This window comes from Panthera uncia, chromosome F1, assembly GCF_023721935.1.
Source record: "Panthera uncia isolate 11264 chromosome F1, Puncia_PCG_1.0, whole genome shotgun sequence".
Classification (NCBI taxonomy): Eukaryota; Metazoa; Chordata; class Mammalia; order Carnivora; family Felidae; genus Panthera; species Panthera uncia.
This window is the reverse complement of record NC_064813.1, coordinates 21,020,449-21,048,234: the sequence shown is the minus strand read 5'-3', so window position 1 is coordinate 21,048,234 and position 27,786 is coordinate 21,020,449. Positions and strand designations below refer to the sequence as shown.

Sequence of the window (27,786 nt, the reverse complement as noted above, 5' to 3'; positions counted from 1 at the left end):
TTTATTTTAAAATAATCAACATGCATGGGCTCCAGGGTGGCTCAGTTAGTTGGTTAAGCGTTTGACTTCGGCTCAGGTCATGATCTTGCAGTTTGTGAGTTCCAGCCCCGCGTTGGGCTCTGCTCTAACAATTCAGAGCCTGGAGCCTGCTTCAGATTCTGTCTGTCTGTCTGTCTGTCTCTCTCTCTCTCTGCCCCTCCCCCACTTGCACTGTCACTCTCACAAAAATAAACATTAAAAAAAATGAGAAAAACAAAAAAAACCCTTAAAAATAAATAAACAAAATATTCAATACGCCAAAGTGGCACATTTTGGAGCAGTCTGCCCTTGGTCTCTCCACTAGGTTTGTTTATACCTTTAGGCCTCAGCTTGTATATTTGCACAAAGAAGTTCTGCCTGGGTGGTAGTTGTGCATATTTCTTCCAATTTTAAAATTTTGTGAACTGAACATACAGTGAGAATGGTGGCTTGGTTTTGGCCATCTAGAGATGAAACAATGGAAAATAACAGCAAACCAGAGAGTCAAGGAAAGAAAAGCTGACAACTGGCTCAGCGGTGACGCAACATTCTTACTTTGTTTGTAATGCAGCGTGTGAAACTGGGCAGGCCATTTTCCTCAGCCCTTGCAATAGGTTCATCTGGATTAGACTTCGCAATTGTGAAGTGGTGGAATGAACTGTTACGTATTGTGTTTCAGTTATAGAGTGTGTGTTTGTACATGCATGCATCCGGTGCACGCATGCATGCTCTTTTTAAATAACCGGGCGAGGGAGGCGTGCCCATTTAAAAGATGCTGTGGCCTCTCCTCTTTATCACATCCACAGTTCTCCTTTAGATGCATTTCCTAACACATCTGGACCTCTCTGGCTGGCTGCGCCCCTTTCTCCTCAAACACCGTATTTCTCCATTAGCGACCATATGCTTCTTATTTAATGGCTATGTTTACATTATTGGTGTGTTTTAGACTAAATTGTGCCCACCCTCCATTCATATGATGAAGCTCTAAGCTCAGGATCTCAGAATGTGTCTTTATAAGAAGAAGAAAATTGGACACACATAGAGACACCAGGGGCATGTGGGCATAGAGGAAAGACCATGTGAGGACACAGGGAGAAGGTGGCCATTTGTAAGCCAATGAGAGAGGCCTCAGAAAAAAAAACCAATCCTGCTGACAGGTCAATCTTAGACTTCCAGCCTCTAGAACTGTGAGAAAATAAGCTTCTATTTGGTTAAGCCACCTAGTTTGTGGCATTTTATTACCATAGTCCTAGCAAACTAATACAAAGTGCTCCTCCCATCATGCCATCTCTCTGCTAAGATTCTTTCACATGCAGTTGTTTATTGTATGATGTCTTGGAATTAATGCCTGTCCTTTAGGGTCTTTGATGGAGTGGCAGAATGGTATAGAAAGTAAGAATTTGATGTGAGGCAGAGGGTCAGGATTCTAGGGCCGTATGACCTGGGGAAAGTTTCTTAGTCTTCCTGGAAGACAGAATTCTCTTGTAGAGTGTGGTTTGGGAGACTGTCTGCCTCAATTTGAGTTGCCAATTAGACAAATCACTTAACTTTTCTTAAGGTTTTTGTTTTGTTTTGTTTAATCTCTAAAATGGCGATAATAATTCCTCTCTTGTTATGATGACGAAATGAAGTGGTGTATATAAATCACTTAGCTCCGTGCTTGGCACCTAGGAAATGTTTAATGAATGTGAACTTTTCAAATTAAGTAAGCAAATTAAAAAAATAATAAAAAGAAAATAAAGTAAACATGGCTAAAATGTCTTCCAGTTTTGTCGGTCTAGGGTCTATAAATAGGCTTTGTTTCCCCTTGATTATTTCTCAACACAAGACCTCATCTGTGGTTTTCCCCAGCACTCCATACAAATGCCCACATTTGTTCATTCATCTTTTCAGTTAGTAGTAATTGAGGGATCATTTGGGGCTCATGCAGGGGAAGGAGCTAGAACTTCCCTCATGCTGCTCACAGTGAGGGGAGACATACGCTAAATATAATGGTAATGTGGTATATAACAGTGTGGTGAGAGAGCTCAAAAAGAAATGCAAGGGTCCTAACCTTGTAGGATAAGGAGATAGTAAAGACAGTCAATAAAGAGATAGTTTACTTCAGAGAGTAAGTTTACACAGAACCCTGAGGGGCAGGCAGAGACTATCCTGTAGAGAACGTGTGAGGGCAGTGGCACAGCACCGGACGAAACTGAGACAGGACAGAGCATCTCCAATGTGGCTGTGGCTCACTGTTCATGTCCTTTTCCTAGAGAAAGTGTTTCCATCTCCCATTTCTCTACATCTAAGCTTGTTCAGGATTTTGAATAGCAGCTTATTCACCTTTTCTATCAAGCCTTTTCTATTTGAAACTGCCTACTTCTTCTCTGAAACTCTAGTAGGAATTCCATATATACTGGTTTGTTTACATAACGAACTTTCAATAATAGAAGTTTGAGAGATAAAGAAGCAGTACCAGAGACATAGGAGTAAAAACAGAGCAGAAAAAAATCAGTTCAAAAGGAATAGCATGGACATTAGCCACTGGGACCAGGTGTCTCTCTGTGGGAAATGGGAGGCAAATTCAATACCATTGGGTTCCTGGTTTAGGAAACAGACTGAGGGAATCAATCTGCACCTTTGTATCTGGTGGCATGCTTTTAGATTTCTTTGGGAACAGGAAAATTCTCTTAACAGATTGTCTGTGGTACACTGAGAATATGGCTTGAGAGACATTTCTATCTAATAAAAAGCCATTCGTTTACTTATCTTAATTCCTGCTGTTTCTTTATTTTTCTATGCCTGTTGATGATAGTGAACTCTTTGCTTGGCCTAGGTTTTAAAAAAGCTCCAGCAAAATAATCTAAGAATTTCAAACTTTAGTCATGCCATTGTAACAAGGATGGTGATGGTGGGAAAGATGGTGATGGTGGGAACCATGGCACCTTGCCCTTTTTGCTTTTGGAACCCCTTTCTATATCCAGCATAATGGAGAAAGCTTTGAGTTTGGATGCAGACAAGTTAGTGGCCCAATATATTTTTTTAAATTTTAGCAGATCAAAAGCAGGAGTACAATCTCTAACTAAAACTCATTGTTGAGTATGAAAAAGTACACAGTCTTTGTAAGAGGTGCTTAACAAATTTGCCTACTTGAATTTCTTCGACATTTCCATGGGGCGCCTGGGTGGCTCAGTCGGTTGAGCATCTGACTTTGGCTTAGGTTGCGATCTCACTGTCCGTGAGTTCGAGCCCCACGTCGGGCTCTGTGCTGACTGCTCAGAGCCTGGAGCCTGTTTCAGATTCTGTGTCTCCCTCTCTCTCTGACCCTCCCCTGTTCATGCTCTGTCTCTCTCTGTCTCAAAAATAAATAAACGTTAAAAAAATTAAAAAAAAAAAAGAAATTTCCAAAGAGCCAAAGAAGTCTCAGGAAATTGAAGCAATTTGGTGGAGGCAGGTGGGGGGAAGCACCAATTTCATAAACAACAATTGCAAATGATTATTTTGTATATTTGTGACCTGCTGGGCACTGTGCTTGATGACTGACATGTGTTCTCTCATTTCATCATCCCACTGCCTCTGTGAGGTGTGGGGGCCACTTCCCCCATTTCACAGGTTTGGGAATGGAAGATCAGGATCGTACGGTCAGAGAAAAGAGGAGACAACCTTGAACTTAGATCAGTCTGGTTCCAGCAGGGAAGCCTGCCTCTAGTTCCATGCTGGGTCCCTTAGTACCTCCTCTGTTCTGTCACACGATGAAATGGAAGGAAAGAGAAAAAGATCCTTCGCCTATCCACCTTTCCTCCAGAGGCCACAAACCTAGTGATGGCCTCTTCCCTTCCTGTTGTCCTATCACACTGTGCAGGAAAGAAAATGGACTAGTCTGTGTTTCTGGTTCTTGTTCACTTTTCCCAGAGAAGCCCGTCTTGCCCTGACAGTACGACTAAAAGTGTTTTGGACAGACCACACACTACTAAGCATTCATGGAAAGCCAAAAGTTGCATTGCACAGGCAAGTATGTTAAAGAGCATATCCAAATTTCCCTCTCATTAGTGTTCAGGAAGTTTCTAATGACAGGGCAGCCAAAAACAAAACAAAACAAAAAAACCATGTATACTCACCGACACTGGTTATTCAGCTTAGTTATAAAAGACAAAACACAAAACCTCCCAAACTGCTGGTTCATGAGCATTCGTGATACTCGTTGTGCAACCTGCTTGCAATAAGATTTCCAGGACTGAGCCAGATGTGGGGGAAAAAACATTTTCCCAGTGTTTAATGTGGTGAGCTGGACAGAATGCCTTAATTTCACAAAAACTTAAAATATCTACTACTATGAAGGGGAATAAATAAAAGGATGAAACGGTGCCTATTTGTAACTGGAATTGAAAATGCTGTCACCGTCTAACAATAATGACCAGTAATTTTATCCTGAAGAAAGTAAACCTTAGTCAGTTTTCCCATAGGACTCTTTTGTTACTTCTTTAGAACTTTGGAATGAAAATTGCACATATAAACTAGATCTATCAACATGTATTGGACTTTTTAAATAACTTTTTAAATTTGAAATAATTTAAGAAATGACAAAAAAAAAATCACAGGGTTCTCATATACACTTTACCCAGATTTCCCCAGTGTGACATTTTACATAACCATAGAACATGATCAAAATCAGGAAAATGACATTAGCATAAAGCTATTAACTAAACTACAGATCTTATTTGGATTTCGTTCTTCTTTTGTATGTAACAGATTTTATCCAGTCTGACAGCCTCTGCCTCCTTCACTTGAAGGATAATTTTGCTGGGTATAGTATACATTGTTAAGAGTTTTGTTCTTTGAGAATTTTGAATATGTCCTCCTCCTAATTTCAAGCCTCTGTTCTGATGAGAGGTCATGTTTTCATCTTATTTTGGTTACCTCGTACATGATGAACCTTTTTTCTCTTGTAACTTCCAAAATTTTGTCTTGGATTTTCAGTAGATTGACAATGACGTGTCATAGTCACATAAGTGTTCATTTCTCTGTCCTTATCCCACTTAAAATTGGTTGAGCTTTTTGACATGGTTTTAATAAAATGTGGGAAATTTTCAGCCATTATTTCTTCAAATATTTTTTCTTTCCTTTTTTTCTCTCTTGTCCACTGAGATTCCATTTACATGTATGCTTATATACTTGTTGTCCCCCCCAAGTCTCTAAGGTTTTGTTCATTTTTCTCCATTCTTTTTATTTTTCTTCTGTTCTTCATATTGCATAGTTTCTATTCATGCATATGTATATATTTAAGTTTATTTATTTAGAGAGCGTGAGCAGGGGAGGGGCAGAGAGAGAACGGGAGAGAGAGAGAATCCCAACCAGGCTCTGTGCTGGCCTGATGTGGGGCTCGATCCCACAAGCCATGAGATCAAGAGTTGAGCTGACACTCAAGTCAGCATCAAGTCAAGTCAGCTCAGGTCAAGTGTCAGTCAGACGCTTACCTGACTGAGCCACCCAGGCATCCTATTCATCCATCTTTAAATCCATTGATTTTTCTGAAAGCTCAAATCTGCTGTTTGTCCTTTTTAGTGAATTTTTCATTTCAGCTATGTGTTAACTCCAGAATTCCCATTTGGCTATTTTTTTGAATGTCTGTATCTCTTTATTGCCATGTTACCGTGTCATACTTTCATTTATTCTTTCTGAGTTCCTTTAGTTCGGTGAACATGTGTATAACAGATGCTGTAAAATATTTGTTGGTTAAGTTCATAATCTGAAGTTCCTCAGAGATAGTTATTATTGATTGCTTCTCTTTCCTGTGTCTGGCTCACATTTTCCTGGCTTTGTCCGTTTCTTTTGTTTTTATTGTTGAAAACTGAACATTTTAGATTATATATTGCAGCAACTTTAAATTCTCATCTTTCCTCTGGGAAGGTTACTGCTGCTGTTTGTTTTAGTGACTTCTTGAGCTGGTTCAGTGGAGTCTTCCCCTACAGTGTTCAGACTCTGATACTCTGATGTGTCAGCTCAGTTTTTATTTTTCATTCTTGTTTTTGTTTTTAAGCCTGGTTTCCTAACTGTTGCCCCTGGGTCAGCATAGTTTAACTGTCAGGCAGTGATAGCTAAAGTTTTGCTTAGACATCTTGAACAAGTAAGTCTGCCTTTTGCTGTTTAATCTGCATGTGGCCCAGGGAATACTTTCAAATACAGGGAAGTTACAAGTTCTCCCTGGTTTTTACTTTCTGGATTTGCAAGGCCTCCCTTTTAGTGAGTATTTGGCTAAGTCCTCTCAGCTTTCTTCTTAGGAGGTACAGCCTTGCATATATACACAGCCTTCCAGACTAGGAGTAAGTGGGTCAGAGCAAGGTGCTCTTTGCTGATCTCCTCCTCTCAATCTTGCTATTAAATTTCTGAACGGTCTGCTCTTTTGTTGGTCACCCCAACCAGTAAACTTCCTACATTGTTTGCTACTGTATCTTTATTGTTTTTTACAATTCACCTGGACATGGGATTTTCTATACTTTGTTCCAAATACCAGTTATCTCCTCTCTTCTTCAAACAGAAAGGCAATAGAGCTATAAATCCTCAGAGCTGTCCTATCTTCCCAACTAGAACTTCTATGCTGTGGAACTGGAGGACGGTAGGAACAGCTTCTTGCTATAAAATGTCATAGACCTCCAGGGCTCTTATTGAGATTTAATAGATACACAACACTGCATTCATTTCAGGAAGGTTGTAACATAGTGATTCAACTTCTCTATATGTTATACTGTGCTCACCACAAGTGTAGCCACCATCTGTCACCGTATTATGCTATTACAATACTATTGGCTAGAGATTTAGTAGAGTTTTAAAAATAAGTGCCTTTCATGTGTTCTGTGTCCTTTGGTTAGTTTCCAGAGTTGTTGTTTATGATAACTCTGACCATTTTTATCAGTGCTTTCTGGAACGAGAATTTCCCAAGTTCCTCATTCTGCCATTTTGGCAGTTGGCACACCTCCATATTGAACTTTGAAGTGGAATCTTTGGTCAAGACTTTAAGACCTAAGACCTAAGATATAAAATACTAAAATAGGTTGTGCTACAGCCTACCCTTTGACATTTTGAGAAAATCAGGTGAGCAAGAGTAGTGTTTAACTCTAAAACACCATACATACTTCACCCGTATGAAAGCTTAGAATAGTAGATATGTAGGGAGGACTTTGAGATCAGAGTTTTGTGTTGTTGTTTGTTTTGGAGAGAATTGCTTGGAGTAGAATCCTTCTTCCTTTGGTGAGAGATCTGGAAGGAATATATCTCCTAACCCGAAGTCAACAGGAGGGACTTTTGGGGCACCTGAGTGGCTCAGTCAGTTAAGTGTCCGACTTTGGCTCAGGCCATGATATCAAGGTACAAGCGTTCGAGCCCCGCCTCAGGCTCTGTGCTGATAGCTCGGAACCTGGAGCCTCTTCAGGGTCTCCCTCTCTCTTTGTCCTTCCCCTTCTCATGCTCTGTCTCTCTCTCAAAAATAAATACATATTAAAAAAATAAAAAACAATAAAAAAAGAGAGGGGACTTTAAAGAGACTACTTGGGAAGTTTATCAGAGAGTCTAATATGGTCTCCTACATTGGCTGGTGTCTCGTCAGGCTTGAAAAACATAGAGGGACACAGGTAGCAGAATGGAGAGTTTCTTTGGGAAGGAATTGCATTCTCAGTCTGTTGAAGAAAAGAAAGGAAGTAGTTATAAGTATTCTCTGTGGACTAAAGAACCATGGGAAAGGATTTTAAGTCCTATACAAGGGGGTTGCCTGCTAGAATGAAAGAACCTCAGAAGACCTGTGGATGTAAACCACAGGGTGCATGGGGGCTTCGAAGAAAGTGCAAGCCTTCAGCTAGAATAGAGATGCATTGCTACATGCCAGGGAATACAAGGAAGAGATCTCAAAAGTTGAGTATCTCAGAAGAATTCCCCAAGGCATCTATTTACGAAAAGAAAGAATCAGCTTTAATATGTACCAGGCCCAGAGATCACAAAGCCTGCTTAGGATAGTAGAGTGAAGTAAGAACTTTTTTTTTGCTTTTGTATCTTTGCCAGCCTTCTCCAGCCATGAGGGGTTAAAAACCAGAGTTCACGAGTTAGAACGATTAGACTCTAGACAGGGAGGGAGAGAAGTCTATGACCTTACCTTTCCTTATAGGCTGTAGTTTGGGGAGGAGAAAAACTTCAATTCTAAATCAAGCCTAATTTGATTGAATACATGGTCCTAAAATTTTCATTTCTAAACTATATATGTTTTCACAGAAACATTCTGAGGCTGACCCAGGTTTCACCAAGGTAGGAGAAGACTAGCCCTGAATGGATTTAAAAAGCAAAGGAATGTTGCTCTAGGATTAAATGCCATGAGTTTTGCTTGTTTATTATCTGTTTACCTCTTAATTTCTAACCTAATAAACGTGGATAGTTAGCTATCATAAGCATATTTTCTGCCTTTAGCTTTAACATTGGGAGAGCCTCTATCCAGGTCTTGCCACAGGATACAGTAGTAACAGTGGTGGCGAATAGTTAGGTGAGGAGCGCAGTGATTATGAATGGAGTTGCTAGGAATGACAAGAGGAAATAAAGTTGCTGACACCAAACTTTGGGTGCCAGCACACATTTCCTCTCAACATTTTGAGTACTACTCTCATCTGTTCTGAAATAGCAGTTCTGCTTTTTTGTAAAAAAAAAAAAAAAAAATCAAGATTGATATTTAACATCCCTTGACGTTAAAAATAGGAATGAAAGAGAAGGATATCAAAAGAGGGTGCAGGTACTATTTCTGTGAATCTCCTTCATATATAAAACTGACAGTGTGTATTATTCATCCATCCATCCAATAAATATTTTTATCCTGAACCTACTATATTTTCGGCACTGGTCTAGGCATTAGGGATAACTCTATGAACAAGATAAATGCAGTCCCTGACTTTATGCACCCCTTAGTTTTCTCAGGAAAGGCAGACATTATGTAAGTTGAGCGAAAGTCCTGAAGGAGAAGTACAGATGCAAATGGAGTCAGTAATAGCAGACCAGACATACCCTGAAGGTCATAGAAGGCTTCTCTATGGAGAAGTGACAGTTAAGTGACAGTTAAGCTGAGTCCTGAAGAACGGGTGACTTGGCCTCCCCTCTGTTTCCAACCTCACCATTAACCAGTTACTCATCTCTCAGTTCCTCAAACTGGAACGCTATATTCTAAGCCCACTCCCTCCCCTCCCTCCAAAGCTAGCTGTCTTCCAGAGATCAGACTTCAGATTATTTTCTAGTTCTGCTTTTTGCTCATTTCCATCATTTTATACACGTCTAATTCTCATCGCTTCATTTATTTCTTGGACTATTTGTTTTCTGACTGCCTCTAGAAATGAGAAAAGGGAATGTAATATATCTAGCTCATTCACTTTCACCTCTCCAGACCCTGGAATAGTGCTTGACACATAGGACTTATGCCTTAAATGTTTGTCGAATAAATGGGTGGAGGGAAGTAGTAGGTTACAGCCCTGAGTGGACAAGAGTATGACACCATTGAAGAAAGGAAAGCAAACAGTATGGCTAAAGCTAGAAAGAAAAAGGGAGGGTTGTGGGATAAGACAGAGGAATTTGATAGAAATCATCTTGAAGTCATTGGACCATTAATTTCAAACTTCCATTAGTGGGTCATGAAATCAATTCAGTGGGCGGCTACCAGATTTAAGCACATGACATAGAATTAAAATTAGGATATACTGGTCTTTGTAAAACTGTCAAATTTGCTTCCATATTTTATTTATATATGTGTGTACATACATTTGGGTATTGTGACATAAAAAGGTTTTCCTACTATGGTTTGCCATAAATAGGTATGAAAGCCACACAATAGGTATGAAATTGAAAGATTTCTTTTTTTTAATTTTAATGTTTATTTTTGAGAGAGACAGAGCATGAGCAGGGGTGGGGCAAGAGAGAGAGGGAGATGCAGAATTTGAAACAGCTCCAGACTCTGAGCTGTGAGCACAGAGCCCGACTTGGGACTCAAACCCACAACCGTGAGATCACAACCTGAGCCAACGTCAGACGTTCAACCCATTGAGCCACCCAGATGCCCCACGACATTGAACAGTTTGAAACTTTAGAATGAAAGAATAGGAAATCACTGAAACTAATTTTAAAGTTTATTTATTTATTTTGAGAGAGAGAGGGAGAGAGATATCGAGCAGGGAGGGGCAGAGAGGGGGGAGGGGACAGAGGATCCAAAGCAGGCTCTGTGCTGACAGTAGAGAGCCCAATGCAGGTCTCAAACCCACAAACCGTGAGATCATGACCTGAGCTAAAGTCGGAAGCCCAACCAGGAGCCACCTGGGCACCCCTAAGAATATTTTTATAGAGGAATAAGTTTCAAGATTACTTTCCAACTCTAGACGTTATTCATAGAGTGTTGATGCTTTTAGCAACCTGTGAGTATGAAGTACCCGGCTAGGCTGCAGTTATTGCCACCGCTAGGTCACCTTATGTTAATTGAAGGCAGAAGCTATGCTTTATTCACCATTGCATTCCCAGTGCCTAGCACAGACCAGGTAGATGATCTCTTGTGTGAAGCTACTGTTTGTGAATTGAAAAGCTGTGGAGCAGCAGATGCTCTTCTGCTATGTTACTGTAATTAGTATTTTTTTAACATGAAAATTTTGGTGAGAATGACTACCATGGTCCTGTTAATATTTCAAGGTTCCACTATGGATAATACCAAGTAAAAAGTGTATAGGGCTACAGTTTCATAATACACAAATGGTCTGGCTCGCCATTTGCTTCCTAGTGCTTTGCATAGTACAAAGTGTATTATAGGCATATTGTAGGTATTTGTTGAATGATGAACCCATCAACATGTTGATTTTCCAACAATAATGACAGGAAACAGTATATCTTTCAAAGTAAATGTATAGTTATTAGTCTATGTAATCTTGATCTTAAAAAGGAAACTTACAACACAAAAGCAGTAAAAATGAATATTTCTGTAAAAAGTCAAGAAACTCAAAAAAGGTGATAAAATAAAATAAAATATACCTAAAACATGGGGAGGAGAGAAGAAAAGAATGAGTTCAAACTGGAACAGCCATCAACTTAATTTAGACTGCTGTATGAAGAAGAGGATATATACAAAATTAACAGTAACCAAAAATCAAAAACTACTAAACATGCGATGAATAAAGAGAAAGTTAACTCCAGATATATCACTAAAGAAAATCAACAAAACATGGGGCGCCTGGGTGGCTCAGTCGGTTGAGCGTCCGACTTCGGCTCAGGTCACGATCTCGTGGTCCGTGAGTTCGAGCCCCGCGTCGGGCTCTGGGCTGACGGCTCAGAGCCTGGAGCCTGCTTCCAATTCTGTGTCTCCCTCTCTCTCTGCCCCTCCCCCGTTCATGCTCTGTCTCTCTCTGTCTCAAAAATAAATAAATGTTAAAAAAAAAAATTAAAAAAAAAAAGAAAATCAACAAAACATAAAAGAAAGATAAGAAGGAATCCAAAAAAATCTTTGGAAACAATCACAAAACAAATAATAAAATGGCAATACATATTTATCAACAATTACTTTTAATGTAAATAGACTAAACATACCAATCCAAAGACATAAGGTGACAGAATGGGTAAAAAAACAACACCTATCTATATGCTGCCTACAAGAGATCCATTTTAGACCTAAAGACACCTGCAGATGGAAAGTGAGGGGATGGAGAAACACCTATCATGCAAATGGATGTCAAAAGAGAGCTGGAATGGCAATACTTACATCAGACAAAAAAGACTTCAAACTTTTTTTTAATGTTTATTTTTGAGAGAGACAGAGTGTGAGCAAGAGAGGGGCAGAGAGGGAGACACAGAATCCGAAGCAGGCTGTGGGCTCTGAGCTGTCAGCACAGAGCCAGACGCAGGGCTCGAACTCATGGACCATAAGATCATGACCCGAGCTGACATCAGACACCTAACTGACTGAGCCGCCCAGGCGCCCCAACGAAATAGACTCTAAAACAGAGACTGTAACAAGAGACAAAGAAGGATACTATATAATATTAAAGGGGACAATCCAATAAGATGTAAAAATTATAAATATTTATGCACCTATCATAGGAGTAACCAAATACATAAAAGTTACACATAAAGGAACTAATCAATAATAATACAACAATAGTAGGGGACTTTAACACCCTCCTAATATCAATGGATAGATCATCTAAGCAGAAAATCAACTAGAAACAATGGCTTTGAATGGTACACTGAACTAGATGGACTTAACAGATATATTTAGACCATTCCATCCCCAAACAGCAGAATACACATTCTTTTCAAGTGCACATGGAACATTCTCCAGAATAGATCGCATATTATCCCACAAAACCAGCCTCAACAAATTCAAAAAGATCAAAGCCATACCATGTGTGTTTTATGACCACAAGGCTATGAAACTAGAAGCCAACCAAAAGAAAAAATCTGGAAAGACCACAATACATGGAGGTTAAATAACATGCTACTAAACAGTAAATGAGCCAGGAAATAAGAATTAAAAAGTACATGGAAGCAAATGAAAGAGAAAACACAATGGTCCAAAACCTTTGGGATACAGCAAAAGTGGTTCTAAGAGGGAAGTTTATAGCAATACAGGCCTATATCAATAAGCAAGAAAAATCTCAATATAACCTTGCACCCAAAGAAGCTGGAAGAAGGACAATAAGCAAAATCTAAAACCAGCAGAGGGAAGGAAATAATAAAGATTAGAGCAGAAATAAATGATATAGAAATTTAAAAAGCAATAGAACAGATCAATGAAACCAGGAACTGGTTCTTTGGAAAAAGTTAATAAAATTGATAAACTTCTAGCCATACTTATCAAGAAAAAGAGGGAATTCAAGTAAATAAAATCACAAATGAGAAAGGAAAAAAAAATCACAAATGAGAAAGGAAAAATACCCATAGAAACAAACAATCATAAGAGACTATTATGAAAAAGCATGCCAACAAATCGGACAACTTAGAGCAATGGATAAATTCCTGGAAACATATAAATTAACAAAACTGAACTAGGGAGAAATAGAAAATTTGAACAGACTGATAACCAGTAAAGAAATTGAATCAGTAACAAACTCCCAACAAACAAAAGTCCAGGATTTTATCATTTTATCAAACATTTAAAGAAGAATTAATACCTGTTTTTCTCAAACTATGCCAAAATATAGAAAAGAAAGGAAAACTTCCAAATTCATTCTATGAAGCCAGCATTATCCTGATACCAAAACCAGATAAAAAATCACTAAAAAAGAACTGTAAGCTAATATACCTGATTGAAAATCCTCAATGAAATACCAGCAAATTGAACACACTGACAAAAAATCATTTACCGTGATCAAGTGGCATTTATTCCTGGGTTATAAGGGTGATTCAACATTTGAAAATCAATCAACATGATATATCACATCAGTAAGAGAAAGGATAAGAACCATATGATCACTTCAATAGATGCAGAAAAAGCATTTGACAAAGTATAACATCCATTCATGATAAGAACCCTCAACAAGTGGGTTTAGAGGGAATATACCTCAACATAGAGGCCATATAGAAAAACCCACAGTGAACGTCATTCTTGATGGGGAAAAACAGACCTTTTTCTCTCATGTCAGGAAGAAGACAAGGATGTCCACTCACCATTTCTATTCAACACAGTACTGGAAGACCTAACCTCAACAATCAGACAACAAATAAATAAGGCATACAAATTGGTAACGAAGAAGTAAAACTTTCACTATTTGCAGATGACATGATACTATATGTAGAAACAAAAGACTCCACCAAAAATCTGCTAGAACTGATAAATGAATTCAGTAAAGCTGCAGTATAGAAAATCAACGTGCAGTAATCTGTTGTATGTCTATACACCAATAATGAAGCAGAAGAAAGAGAAGACAACAATCCTGTTTACAACTGCACCAAAAATAATAAGATACCTAGGAACAAACCTAACCCAAAAGGTGAAATAATCTGTACTCTGAAAGCTATTAAAATATTGATGAATGAAATGGAAAACAACAGAAAGAAGTGGAAAGATATTCCATGCTGCTGGATAGGAAGAACAAATATTGTTAAAATGTCTGTCCTACCCAAAGCAATCTACAGATTTAATGTTACCCCTATCAAAATACTAACAGCATTTTTCACAGAACTAGAACAAACATTCTAAAATTTGTATGGAACCACAAAAGACCCTGGCTAGCCAAAGCAACCTTGGGGGGGGGGGGGGGGGAAGAAAAAAAAAACACAGTTGAAGGCATCATAATTCCAGACTTCAAGTTATGTCACAAGCTGTAGTGATGAAAACAGTACAATACTGGCACAAAAATAGACACATAGATCAATATAACAGAATAGAAAACCTAGAAATAAACCCACAGTTGTGTGGTCAACTTATCTTTGACAAGGTAGGAAAGAATATCCAATGGGAAAAAGATGGTCTCTTCAACTAATGATGTTGGGAAAACTGGACTACTTTCTCTTTTTTTTTAATTTTTTTTAAAGTTTATTTTTGAGAGAGAGACAGCATGAGTGGGGGTGGGGGAAGAGAGAGAAAGGGAGAGAGACAGAGAGAGAGAGACAGAGAGAGAGAATGAGAATGAATCCCAAGCAGGCTCCACACTTTCAGCACAGAGCCCAATATGGGGCTCAAACTCACAAAACCGTGAGATCATGACCTGAGCCAAAGCCAAGAGTCAGGCCACCCAGGTGGCCCCTGACAACTTTCTTACACCATACACAAAAATAAATTCAAAATGTATTAAAGACCTAAATATGAGACCTGAAACCATAAAAATCCTAAAAGAGAACAAAGGCAGTAATATCTTTGACATCAGCCACAGCAACTTTTTTCTAGATAGGTCTCCTAAGACAAGGGAAACAAAAGCAAAAATAAACTATTGGGACTACACCAAAACAAAAAGGTTCTGCACAGCAAAGGAAACAATTAACAAAACTAAAAGGCAACCTACAGAATGGAAGAAGGTATTTGCAGATGACATCTGATAAAGGATTAGTATCCAAAATAAATAAAGAACTTAGAAAACTCAACACCCAAAAGACAAATAATGCAGTTACAAAATGGACAGAAGCCATGAACAGATACTTCCCCAAAGAAGACCTACAGATAGCCAATGGACACATGAAAAGATGTTCATCATCACTTACTATCAGGGAAATGTAAATCAAAACTACAATGAGATTATCACCTCACACCAGTCAGAATGGCTTAAATCAACAACACAAGAAACAATAGCTGTTGGTGAAAATGTGGAGAAAAAGCAACCCTCTTACACTGTTGGTGGGAATGCAGACTGGTGCAGCCACTGTGGAAAACAGTACGGAAGTTCGTCAAAAAGTTAAAAATAGAACTACTTTAGGATACAGCAATGGCACTACTAGATATTTACCCAAGGAATACAGAAACACTAGAGGGAGGCATGCAGCCCTGTGTTTATTGCAGCATTATTTATAATAGCCAAGATATGGAAACAGCCCAAGTGTCCATCTACACAATGGAATATTATTCAGCCATAAAAACTATGAAATCTTGTCATTTACAATGAAATGGATGGAACTAGAGAGTATAATGCTAAGTGAAATAAGTCAGAGAAAAGACAAATACCGTATGATTTCACTCATATGTGGAATTTAAGAAACACAACAGATGAGCAAAGGGAAAAAAAAGAGAGACAATCCAAGAAACAGAATCCTAATTACAGAGAACAAGCTGATGGTTACAAGAAGGGGAGGAAGCAGAGGGTTAAGTTAAATAGGTTATGGGGATTAAGGAGTGCACATGTCATGAGCCTTGGGTGATGTATGGAATTGTTGAATCACTATATAATACACCTGAAACTAACATAACATTGTATGTTAAGTCACTGGAATTAAAATAAAAACTTAAATTTAAAAAAGGAAAGTTTGCATGCATTGAGAATTTATTTACTATGGGACAGGCACCTTTCACTATAATTAATTCATCCTCACTACGCCATTGAAGGTAGTACTATTCCCAGTTGTGGCAGAATACACCAGGTCTTAAAATGTGAAACTGGAGTTTGAATCAGGGTCTTTCTAATCCCACATCCAGTGGTGTTTTTACCAAATTATGCTGCTTCAATGAAGAGAATAATAGGATTTTCCCTTGGGCATTGAATCCCTGATAGTAGTCCCCTGGCATTACCGTACAACTGCATGGACTTTGCAGCTTCTGGAGGGGGAAGGTGTATCTCTCAGGGATTAGGACTACTGCAGCAGCATAAAGACTTCATGCTCTTGGAGCTTCAGGTGGCTGATCAATGTGCTTGAAAAAAGAATTGCCATTAAGAAATTGCTTCACTTCTAAGGGGTAATGATATAAGGGAAACATAGATTGTTAGACTAAGAAAAGTGCAGGCAATTTCCATGCTCTATCATCCATAAGAATATGTTCCACCAGCAGCTCTAGAGTATGAGCTGTATTCTGACTTGGGACCTGATGTAGGCTATCTTGAGTTTAATTGGCATGAAAGCAGTAGCCATTAAGTCATTGATGATCATTTTAAATAAGGTGTCCTAGAAATAGCTCAGAAAATCCTGACAGTGGGAAGGGCTAGTTAGGATTGTACCATCTGATACATGTACATATTTCCTATATAACAAATTCAAATATAAATACCAGGTCATCCTAGTAGAGTGTTGCCTGTATCTTCTTATGCTGTTGTTCCTTTAACATGAAATGTAGTTGTAAGAATACTTAGAGCCTAATCAGAGGCACAGTACAGTATGGTGGTAAATAAATAATTATGTTTGTATGATGTTTGTAATGTGAGGATAATTAGGGGAAATAATAAGCAGGAAAAGAGAAACTTAGTATAGATTAAGAGAGTGAAATGATGCAGAAGATATAGACAGAGATGAGGAATATGCAATTTGTGGATTAAAAAAAATGAACTTTTACTTGGCTACAGTGTTTTTGTATAACTGGTCTTAAAAGTTGTTTCTCTTATATAAATATATCCATCCATTTGTTCATTCAACAAATATATATTAATTGGCCATATGTACCTACATAGGGGCTGGGAGTATTACAAAATAAAATACATAAAAGATCTGCCTCCATGGAGTTTGTATCCTAATTAAGTGAGAGGGGAAATAGACAAAAAACTAGATAATCCATGTTAGATGGCAAAAAAAGAAAGGTTTCCACCACTTAAAATAATACGGTCAGGGGGTACCTGGGTGGCTCAGTCAGTTAAGTATCTGACTCAGGCTCAGGTCATGATCTCACAGTTCATGAGCCCTGCTTTGGGTGAGCCCTGCTTGTCTCTCTGTCTCTCTGTCTCTCTGTCTGTCTGTCTCTTGTCTCTCTCTGCCCCTCGCTCGTACCTTCTCTGTCTCAAAAATAAGTAAATAATATAGTCAGGGAAAGCTTTACAGGGAAGATGATACTGTAGTAAAGATCTGAAAGTTACTGACAAGGCAAGTAGATCCAACCAAAATAACAGACAGCTAAGGCAATTAGTGATTGGGTAATATTATAAAAAATTGTATTTGGTTTAAAATAAGCTAATACAAGATTAAGTTTATAGTAGTTTATAAAATCAGAATGATGGTTTGCCTTCATCTTGGTTTAAAATGCTGGCTACATTTTTATCAGGAAAATGTATTATAAGATCAGGGACACTTGGGTGGCTCAATCGGTTAAGCTTCCAACTTTGGCTCAGGTCATGATGTGGTCTCTGGGTGATGATGATGTGTCAGTGTAGGATTATCAGTTGTAACCATCGTCCCACTGTGGTAGGAGATATTGGTATTGGGAGAGACTGTGTATGTGTGGGGACAGGGAGTTTATGGGGAAATTTCTGTACCTTCATTTCAATTATGTTATGAATTTAAAACTACCCTGAAAAAATAAAGCCTTTAAAAATAAATAAATGAATGAATAAATAAGTGCTATTCTTTTTGCTTAAGAAATGATGAAGGAAATGAGTTTAAGAACTCAAGGGCACTTGATGAGATCCCATCTGTATAAAAAATTAAAATCCTTTCTTTTCCTTTGTACTCTAAATATATGATTATGCATCAGATAGTCTGGAAGGATACACATCAAAATAAAATCGTGATTACACTTTATTCTTTATTTGTTTCCATAGTTCATGTTAATAAAATTGAGCATGAGCTATTTTTTATAATTTTTAAAATGTGATGTTTAAAAAGAAAAGAAACACTTTGAAATTTTTAAATTTTATTCTGAAATTAAAACATATTTTAGAATGTACCTGTTAATCATAAATAACAAAGGTATTTGAAAAGCTGTTCCAAATTAGATGTGACATATAGAATGCTAAGATATAAATATATATTGTTTTATAGTCTCAAGGGAAAAAAAATCTATGATGGAAGAACAGATGTTCATTGAATAGTTTATTTGATTTTAAATAATATGGAGTAATTGTAGAAGAAAGCAAAGTATAGAAAGCATTTTTTCACTGAAATATTTTTTATCCAACTGCTTCCAAATTAAACTGGTATTTTAGAATGAATACTTTTTTTAAAAATGTCAGCACTGAAGTTGAAATTCAAGGTGAAATATATATATGTTATATATTTAATATATATGTTATATATGTATAAATATATATTAATATTATATATGAATAACATATGTTACATATTATACATTAATATATACATATACATATATAATATATATTAATAACATATGTGTTATATATTTAATATATATTTATAAATATATATTTATAATTTTTTAATGTTTATTTTTGAGAGAGAGAGAGAATGCACATGTGCATGAGGGAGGGGCAGAAAGAGAGGGAGATAGAATCCCAAGCAGGGTCTGCACTGTCAGCACAGAGCCTGACGTGGGACTTGAACTCACAAACCAGGAAATTGTGACCTGAGCTGAAATCAAGACTTGGAGGCTTAACCAACTGAGCCACCCAGGCACCCCAACATGAATGTTTTTAAAGCTCTTAACAAATAGCTAAGGTAAAAAATGTTCCTTCCTTAGCATGATTTTGTGTAACACTGGCCCAATTGAGAAAACAAACAATGGGATGTGGCTTTTTAGTTATAAACACTACAAAAATTATTTTAATTTTTCGTAAGTTCAATGAATTTCTCATAAAATACTTGGCAAATGCAAAAAAAAAATTCTGGACTTTCCTAATAATTACTGACAGGATACATTTGAACAAATAAATATGGAAATTAAACAGTACTATCAAAATGTTTATCCTTTCCCTAAGTTGTGTGTGTATGCTCAGTCATATAACAAATGGGAACTCTATCTGGTCCCCTTGGGTGGACTTTTACTTCCTAAGGTTCATATTCATCATCATATAAATCTTAGAATTGCATCCAAGAGGAAGCTTAACAATAATGATTATTTATTTTTGTAGGTTTTAAAGAAGCTAGAGTACCAGAGAAGACCTTTGAAGTGTGAAGAGATTTTCTGTAATTGAAACCAAAATGTCATTTATAGATCCTTATCAGCACATTATAGTAAGTCATTTACTGTTTATAAATCCTTTCTGGGAGGGAGGCAGATATATTTCTGTGCACGAGTATTGCTTCTGTTGGCTAATAAAGTAAAGCTCTATGGCAACTCCTGGACTTTTCATGAAACTCATATAAACTACAAACTCCTATAACACATAATAAAAGTAACTCATTTTTTTTCACTGTAAGAGGTACTTGGAGGGGGAAAAAAATACCAAAACATGTGTAACAGTACAGAACTTTCATGGAACAATAAAAAAATGTAGTTACCACTTAGCAACTATCAGTCTGTGTAAGTTCAACCCTTCACATGAATTGGTGGAGAGAAGAAAAAAGAATTATTGAATTGAAGGCTACATTTTGGTATGCTGTGCCAGGGTAATGCATTCTATACTTTCCCTTAGGTAGGTATAGTTAAACCAACTCTTGTATGAGTGGTTAATTATCAGGAAAGAGTTGAGTCATTTCAAATTTTAGTATGTATTTTCCAAACTCAGTTGGAAGTATTCACCTTCTCTTCTGATCAGAGAAACAAAGGAGCAATTGTTTTGCTGAATTCAGCACTTGAGATCCAGTTAGGTTAGGTTTATATGGACTAAAAATAGTTTTTATGGATTTTAAGGAATAATCCACAGCCTTATTATTACTTAAAATGAAGCACTGTTCTCTTACTCTACATCCTTCTCTAGCTACCATCCTCTCTCTCTTTCCCTGCCTGGGTAGCCGTGATTAACATATTACAGTTGTTTTCTAGTGCTTTCTTCTCCTCCATTCACAACCTGAATCATTAAAAACTGGACTCAGCTTTCCCACTTCACAAAAAAAAAAAAAAAAAAAAATCCATCGAGGGCCTCTTTTGGCTCTGAATTCAATGGACTCTTCAGTACTCCCCCACCTGTACTGGTCATACTTTTTCTAAAACTCTTCTCAATTTTCTGTGGTTCTGTTTCCGATTTCCCTGGTTCTGTTTCCTATTTTCTTGCAATAGTTTCCTTCTTGGTTTTCTTTGCAAGCTGTTCTTCCTGTCGGAGTCTTTTTTTTTTTCAATTGAGGGGTGACATAAATAAAGTGCATAAATCTTAACTGTTCAGCTTGATGGATATTAACCTATATATTCACTCATGAATATATAACCTATATATTCCACCATCATCCAGATAAAAATACACAGCATTAGAGGTAACCCAGAAGAGTTGTTCATGTCCTTTCCAGTCACTAAACCCCACAAAGGTAACCAATGTTTGACTTCTATTACCGCAGATAAGTTTTGCCTGTTTTTGACCTTCATATAGATACCTGCATTCAACGTTATATCTGCGAGATTCATTCATGTTGTTGTGAGCAGCAGAATTCCACACTTTCACACTTCACATTTCAATTTCCACACTTTCACATTTCAATTTTCATATCTGAATATACTACAGACTGTCTGGTCTCCTGATAACCATCATCCCCTCACTGAATGGTAGCAGTGCCTCTACTGTAAATCAAGCAGCCGTATGTGTGTGGCTTGATTTCTATTCTGCTCTATTGGTCTATTAGTCTTTGTTATATAATACCAGTTATATGTCCATCTGAATTTCTGTAGCTTTGAAATGTATCTTCTGGATGGTAGTGTAAATCCTCCAACTTTTCTTCTTTAAGATTGCCGTGGCTATTATCAGTCTTCTACATTTCCTCATAAATTTTGCAATCAGTTTGTCAGTTTACACACACACACACACACACACACACACACACAACAACTGCTGGAATTTTTAATGGCACTGTAATGATTCTATAGACCAATGAAGGGAGGGATGACATGATAACATTGTTGAGTCTTCCAACCCATTAATAACCCATGAATCTAATCCAGATGAATGTTATTTAGATTATCTTTAAGTCTCTCTGGAGTGTATTGTATTTTTCAGTAAACAACCTTTTATAGTATCCCCACTTGCCTGCGGTTTCAGTGACCTGTGGTCAGCTTTTATACAGAAATAGATGATCCTCCGGATATATTGTCAAAAGGTCAGTAATAGCCTAACACTGTGTCACAAAGCCTGTGTCATTCACCTCACTTCATCTCATCACGTAGGCATTTTATCATCTCACAAGATCACGGGAGGGTGAGTACAATACAAGACGTTTTGAGAGAGAGAGCACATTCACATAACTTTTATTACGGTTTATTGTTATTTTGTTCCATTTTATTATTGGTTATTGTTAATCTCTTACTGCATCTAATCTATAAACAAACTTTATCATACAGACATATGTTTAAGAAAAAAAACAGTATATAGAGAGTTTGTACTATCCATGGTTTCAGGCATCCATGGCTGGAGTGGGAGGTGGGGGGTGGGATGGGGATGTGGGGTTGCTTGGAATGTATCCCCTGTGGGTAAAGAGTATCTTCCAAGTAGTTGTTGCATTTATATCAAAATGGAATCAATTTTTGTAGATCCAGTGAACTTACTGAATTCCTTTTTCAATGTTCCATATACAACAGTATATTCCATTTTAAAACTTTTGCTTTATGAATTATGAAGATATGTTATTAGTTCATATAACTTATGAATGTATATATGTCTGTCTAATTGATGTTTTATCATTAGGTCCTTTTTTTATCTCTAATAATAACTTGTTCTAAATTTTACTTTGTCTTTTATTAACTTGAACCCTCTGGTTTCTTTGATTAGTGTGTGCATCTTTTTTACTTGCAATTTATATTTTTCCTTATATTTAAAGTGTGGTGTTTGTAAAAGGCATACAATCAGTGTTTAAAATGAGATGATTGATTCAAAGACTCATGAAAATAAAATAAAATCATAAAATGAGATGATCTTTGTTTTCTGAAACAGTCTTCTACTTTCCCAATTCTGATTTTCTATAGATGCATTTCAACAATGAAGGTAGGTTCCTTTTGTTATTTTTCATACTAATTGAGTTTTTATATCTTATGCACAGATTAATGTTTCTCATCTTACCACTTCAAGAGTGGTGGGTAATTTCTATCACTTTCAGAGAATTTAACCAAAGTGTTCACTCTTCAACTTGAACATGAAATTTGGCACTAGAGACTGAAAACGAAGAAGGAAGATAAGGTTAAAGTCTATAACCCTGAGCTTGAGACAAAAACCAACAATAATTATGAATCCTAACATTTGGATTTTCAATTCATTCTACCTCTAAATCTATCGCAGTTTGTTTTTTTTTTTTTTTTCTGAGCACTTATCATTATTTATTGAATGCCCATTGTGTACCACTCCCTGTCAGTTGTCAGTAGGCACTGGGGATGCAAAAGTGAATCAAACAGAGTCCCTGAACTGAGCTTACACCAAACATTTATTTATACGCTAACCATAATATTTAGAAAGGGCTCTGAGGGGCGCCTGGGTGTCTCAGTCGGTTAAGCGGCTGACTTCGGCTCAGGTCATGATCTCGCGGTCCGTGAGTTCGAGCCCCGCGTCAGGCTCTGTGCTGACAGCTCAGAGCCTGGAGCCTGTTTTGGATTCTGTGTCTCCCTCTCTCTCTGCCCCTCCCCTGTTCATGCTCTATCTCTCTCTGTCTCAAAAATAAATAAATGTTAAAAAAAAAATTTAAAAAAAAAATAGAAAGGGCTCTGATAAGAGACAATGACAATAACTAAAAAAATAAATAAAAAAATAATAAAACTAATAACTCTGGGAATAACTAATAATTGGAATCCTTCTGAAATTCCTAGAGGGAGTGACATAGACCTGAAAGTTTAGTAGAAGTTAAGTGAAGAGGGAGAAAATTACTTTTCTGGATTGGAAAAAGCAAATATGAGGTAGTGTGGCGATGAGAAAGTTCATTTAAGGAAATGAAAGAAGTTCAGTATGGTTGGAGTGTACTACATTTCAGAGAACATTGTTATTTCAAATGACCTTCACTCTTCTACCTAATCTGACCAGGCTTTATTACTGAGCGTCTTACAGTCCTCACCTGTCTCTTGTCAGATGACCTGTGAGCTGGCCATTTAGTTTCTTCTTCTTCTTTTTTTAAATGTTTGTTTATTTTTTGAGAGAGAGGGAGGGAGAGAGAGAGAGTGGGGTGGGCAGGGGCAGAGAGAGTGGGAGACAGAGAATCCAAAGCAGGCTCTGCCCTGTCAGCTCAGAACTTGATGTGGGGCTCGAACTCAAGATCTGTGAAACCATGACCTGAGCTGAAGTCAGATTATTAACCAAACTGAGCCATGCAGGCACCCCTAGTTTCTTCTTTTAACATGGCAGAGTATATTTAAAAATGAAACTGCATCTAGATATTTTAAAACTCATTGCTGTTATCCTTTCTCTCATTTTAACAGTAGCTAAATACTTAGGCCATAGTCATTACCTATGTGGCATTTCATATGATGAAGCATGCAAACCACATACCTATATCGCAGTTTTCATGACCTTTCCCAGCTTCAGAGTGGGACACTTAATTACTATTCCAACTTATATCCCCTTTACAGGAAGAGGATCCCAAGTGCTTTATAATTTTGTTCTTTCTTCTTGTTCTTTCTGTGTATGTATGAAAAAGACTGCGTGTGTATGTGTGTGTGTCTGTGTAAATTGTTTCAGTGACGAAATTCCCTGCTCTAGTTTTCGAGATACTTTTCAAAATATGTAAGGGGGTATACTCAACACAGAACAATTTTAGTAAAAAGGAAAGATGGGGAAAATTAAGTCAGCTAACTTGTAATGAGTGGTGTCAGACAGGCTAACACAGTGTTGGCTGCCTCAAGGCACAGAAGATTGGCCTTATTTTCACCACCCCTGTGATGCAGTGACATGTTGGAGAATCCCGTGGGCTGACGCAGCAATTGACAGCCAGCAAGTTCTCTTGCTTCCCATAGTGCTGGCTTTTAAGAATTTGGTAGAAAATGGAGTGATAAACCTATGGCAGAATTCAGTTTCCATATGTTTACAATTGTGAGATTCTTTCCAACCTGAAGGATGTTTGTGTCTCCAGGATTTATTAAAATTCTTTTGGACCAAGGAGACCAATTTTACAAGAATAGATCAAGTATAAAAGATTTATAAAAATTTCCAGCTTTTTACTCTGAAAATGAGTCACTTCCTGGAATGAAAAAGAATCCACAGTTCTTCCCACCACCTATTAGCAATGGGGGGCCACTGTGCCACTTCCACAGAACCTAAGGTTGTCTTCCCATGAGAGACAGTCAACCACATGGGTATGCTAGCATGACTGACTGCCTGCTAAATGCAGGAGCTTTGAAAAACATTATTGTGGGATGACTGGAAATTTTACCAAGAAAGTGGAAAGCTATTATTCTCGATTATTATGGTAACATTGTGGGGGGGGGGCTGGGTAAGTTGTCAAAGAACTAGTATTCTACTGCTGGTTCCTGTCTTTAGTTACGTGCTCATGAGCACCTCAACTGAGTTTTAGCCGCTTCGTGTGGAAAACAGTATGAATGGTACCTGCTGTGTCTGCCTCACAGGGCTTTTATAAATAGTAAGTTGATATGTGTACAAAGTATTCTCTAGACACAGTAAAGACAGGCATTTCCAGCCAAGGGACCTCAGAAGGTAAGATACTGCTACCGAGAAATCAAAAATATAAAGGTGGCGAAATTCCTATTGTAAAAGCCTAGCACTGGGCAAAACTAATAGTTTTTATGGCAAATAGCATATTTTGTGTATGTGAGCACTACCAAGTTCTAGAAAAGTGAAAAAAGGATGGGTAGCGATAAGCTTCTAATCTTTCCCTGATACCAGTCATTCCTTATGGTGCAGTCTATGGCAGTTTCAACTTAAAACAGGGGGGTGGTTTACTAGGGTACTCATCCTTCGTCAGTGCCCTGCTTAGTCTCAGCCTCCTCCTCTCTGGATCAGCAAATGCCCCTGTGGCAAAACCATGCTTACCTCTCTGGTTTGCTGTGCTCTTTGACTTTTGATCTCCCTCCTGGTAGTTAAGGCCTTTCTATATTGTTAGTTCTTTGTTACTGTATTAGTCAGTGTTCTCCAGAGAAACAGAATCGATAGGACATAGAGAGAGTCTGGATTTAGCTTGTAAACAAAAGAAATTTATTGCTCAGAGTTCTGGAGGCTGCAAAGTCCAAGATCGAGGAGCCAGCATGGCTGCATTTGGTGAGGACCCTCTTCCTGGTTTGTAGCCACTCCGTCCTCATAAGGTAGAAGAGGCAAGGAATCTGTCTAGATTCTCTTTCATAAAGACGCTAATCCATTCATGAGAGTTCCTTGTACCTCCCAAAGCTCCCATCTCCTAATCTTTGAGGGGTTAAGATTTCAACAAATGAATTTTGGGGGACACAAATATTCAGACCATAGCAGATAGATCTAGATATGGAGATTTATTTTGAGGAATTGTGTCATGTGGTTATGGAGGCCATAAAGTCACCCATTCTGCCATCTGCAAACTGGAGACCCAGGAAAGATGGGGGTTTAATTCGGTCCAGTTCTGGAGGCTGGAGAACTCAGGGGGCTAATGGTATAAATAGCAGTCTAAGGTCAGGAGAAGATGAAATGAGGGGTTTCAGCTCAAGCAGTGAAACTCAGAGAAAAGAGGCATATTCCTCTTTTTGTTTTGTTCAGGCCCCCAACAGATTGGATGATGCCAACCCACCCTGGGAGAAAGCAATCTACTTTTCTGAGTCCACTGATTCAAATGATAATGTAATTTGGAAACACCCTAACACACACACACACCCAGAAGTAATGTTTAATCTGAATACCCCAACGTCAGTCACAGTTACTTTTAGGAAAACCTTTACCCACTTCATAAAACCTTATCCAGTTTTCAGTTATTTTCCGTGGGAAGTGGTAATCCGGATTGTTTAATCTGCCATTATCACAAGTGGAGTTCCCCATTACTTGAAATTGGTAGTGCTTCTGCATAATCCCCAGAAGAGAGAGAAAGTCTGATTTTGACAGAGTTTTGCAGATGGCTAAATTATCCCTCCAACTTGACATTCGATATTGCTCTATGTGAAATTCTAATGTTGGACTCTGGATTTGTTTCAGGGTACCCTTGACAAATCCCATGTCATTGGTGAAATAATTGCCATTTTACAGATGAGGAAACCAAGGCAGGAAAAACTGAGAAAATATAAGGCAATTTATTGTAAATACCCTTTTGACTTATGTTTATATTGTTTAGTTATGAATCTTTTACTGCTTAATGACAAAGACACAGTAAGACCAAGAGAAGGTTTTTAAGAAGTCCCTTAAAATAAAGATAATAAACTAAAGTCCCTAAAAATAAAATTACCCCAAATGGCATCTGTAAATATATCTACATTTTCAAATGTTTGGATCTACTAGACTTCGTGTACACATCTGAAGATCATCCACGCAAAGACACCTTAGATTTGAATGAACACGACATATTACCTAGATCAGTAATTCTAAACCAAATAAGTATTTCTGCCACCCAAAACATCTTTAAGAATGGGGAAAACTTTTTCAAGTTTTCAAGCAGATGGTGCTTCATGTGTTCTAAAGAGCCTCTCCAGGAGAAGGAGGGGCACCTGGGTGGCTCAGTCAGTTAAGCGTCCCACTCTGTTTCAGCTCAGGTCATGATCTCACAGTTTGTGAGCTCGAGCCCTGCGTTGGACTCTGTACTGACAGTGTGGAGCCTGCTTGGGATCCTTTCTTTCCCCCTCTCTCTGTCACTTCTCTGCTCACACACTCTCTCTCTCTCTCTCTCTCAAAATAAATAAACTTTTAAAAAGATTAAAAAAATAAAGAGCCCCTTCAGGAGAATGAAGGTGTACCTCTCTACCTCATGGGCCTTAGCTCAGCCATCATTACTCCAAGACCAGTGTGCGTTTCTTCAGGGGTATTGAAGTAGGAAAAAAGCCGATGTTAAAAAAATTTTGTGTGTGTGTGGTACTGTAGCTACTTAATTACCCATTGGACCAGAATCTATATCTCAGTTAAAATTCAGGTGCTAAAGATTCGGGTGACTGATTCATTTTAGGTATTTTGAAGATGTTATAGTCACTATAAATTTATGGTGAATGTGGCATTGAGTATTTTAGATGTAAGCTGTCACCATCAAATTTTTTTTAGACTGGTTTTCTGCTAGAACAGTCTCAGTAATCCCAATTAAATAGGACTTAAAATCTTCTAACATCAGTGAAAACGAACCCTATATCATACTTCAATTTTTAAACATATATATGCATATTTATTATGGTATAATATGTTATTACTGTATTTGATATATACATACATATTGTTTAAGTGGAAAGTTTCTTGTTGATGAGGGAGAAGAAACTCAAAT

The 27,786-nt window shown here is 37.7% G+C and overlaps 1 protein-coding gene across 1 annotated transcript in view; it reads left to right on the top strand.

Moving 5' to 3' along the window:
- PLA2G4A (phospholipase A2 group IVA) overlaps positions 1-27,786 on the top strand; it is a 162,507-nt gene that overhangs the window by 12,358 nt on the left and 122,363 nt on the right. Inside the window, exon 2 of the mRNA XM_049634055.1 lies at positions 19,428-19,530. Coding sequence (XP_049490012.1) covers positions 19,498-19,530 — 33 coding nt within the window. The 5' untranslated portion in view covers positions 19,428-19,497. The remainder of the gene's footprint in view (positions 1-19,427; positions 19,531-27,786) is intronic.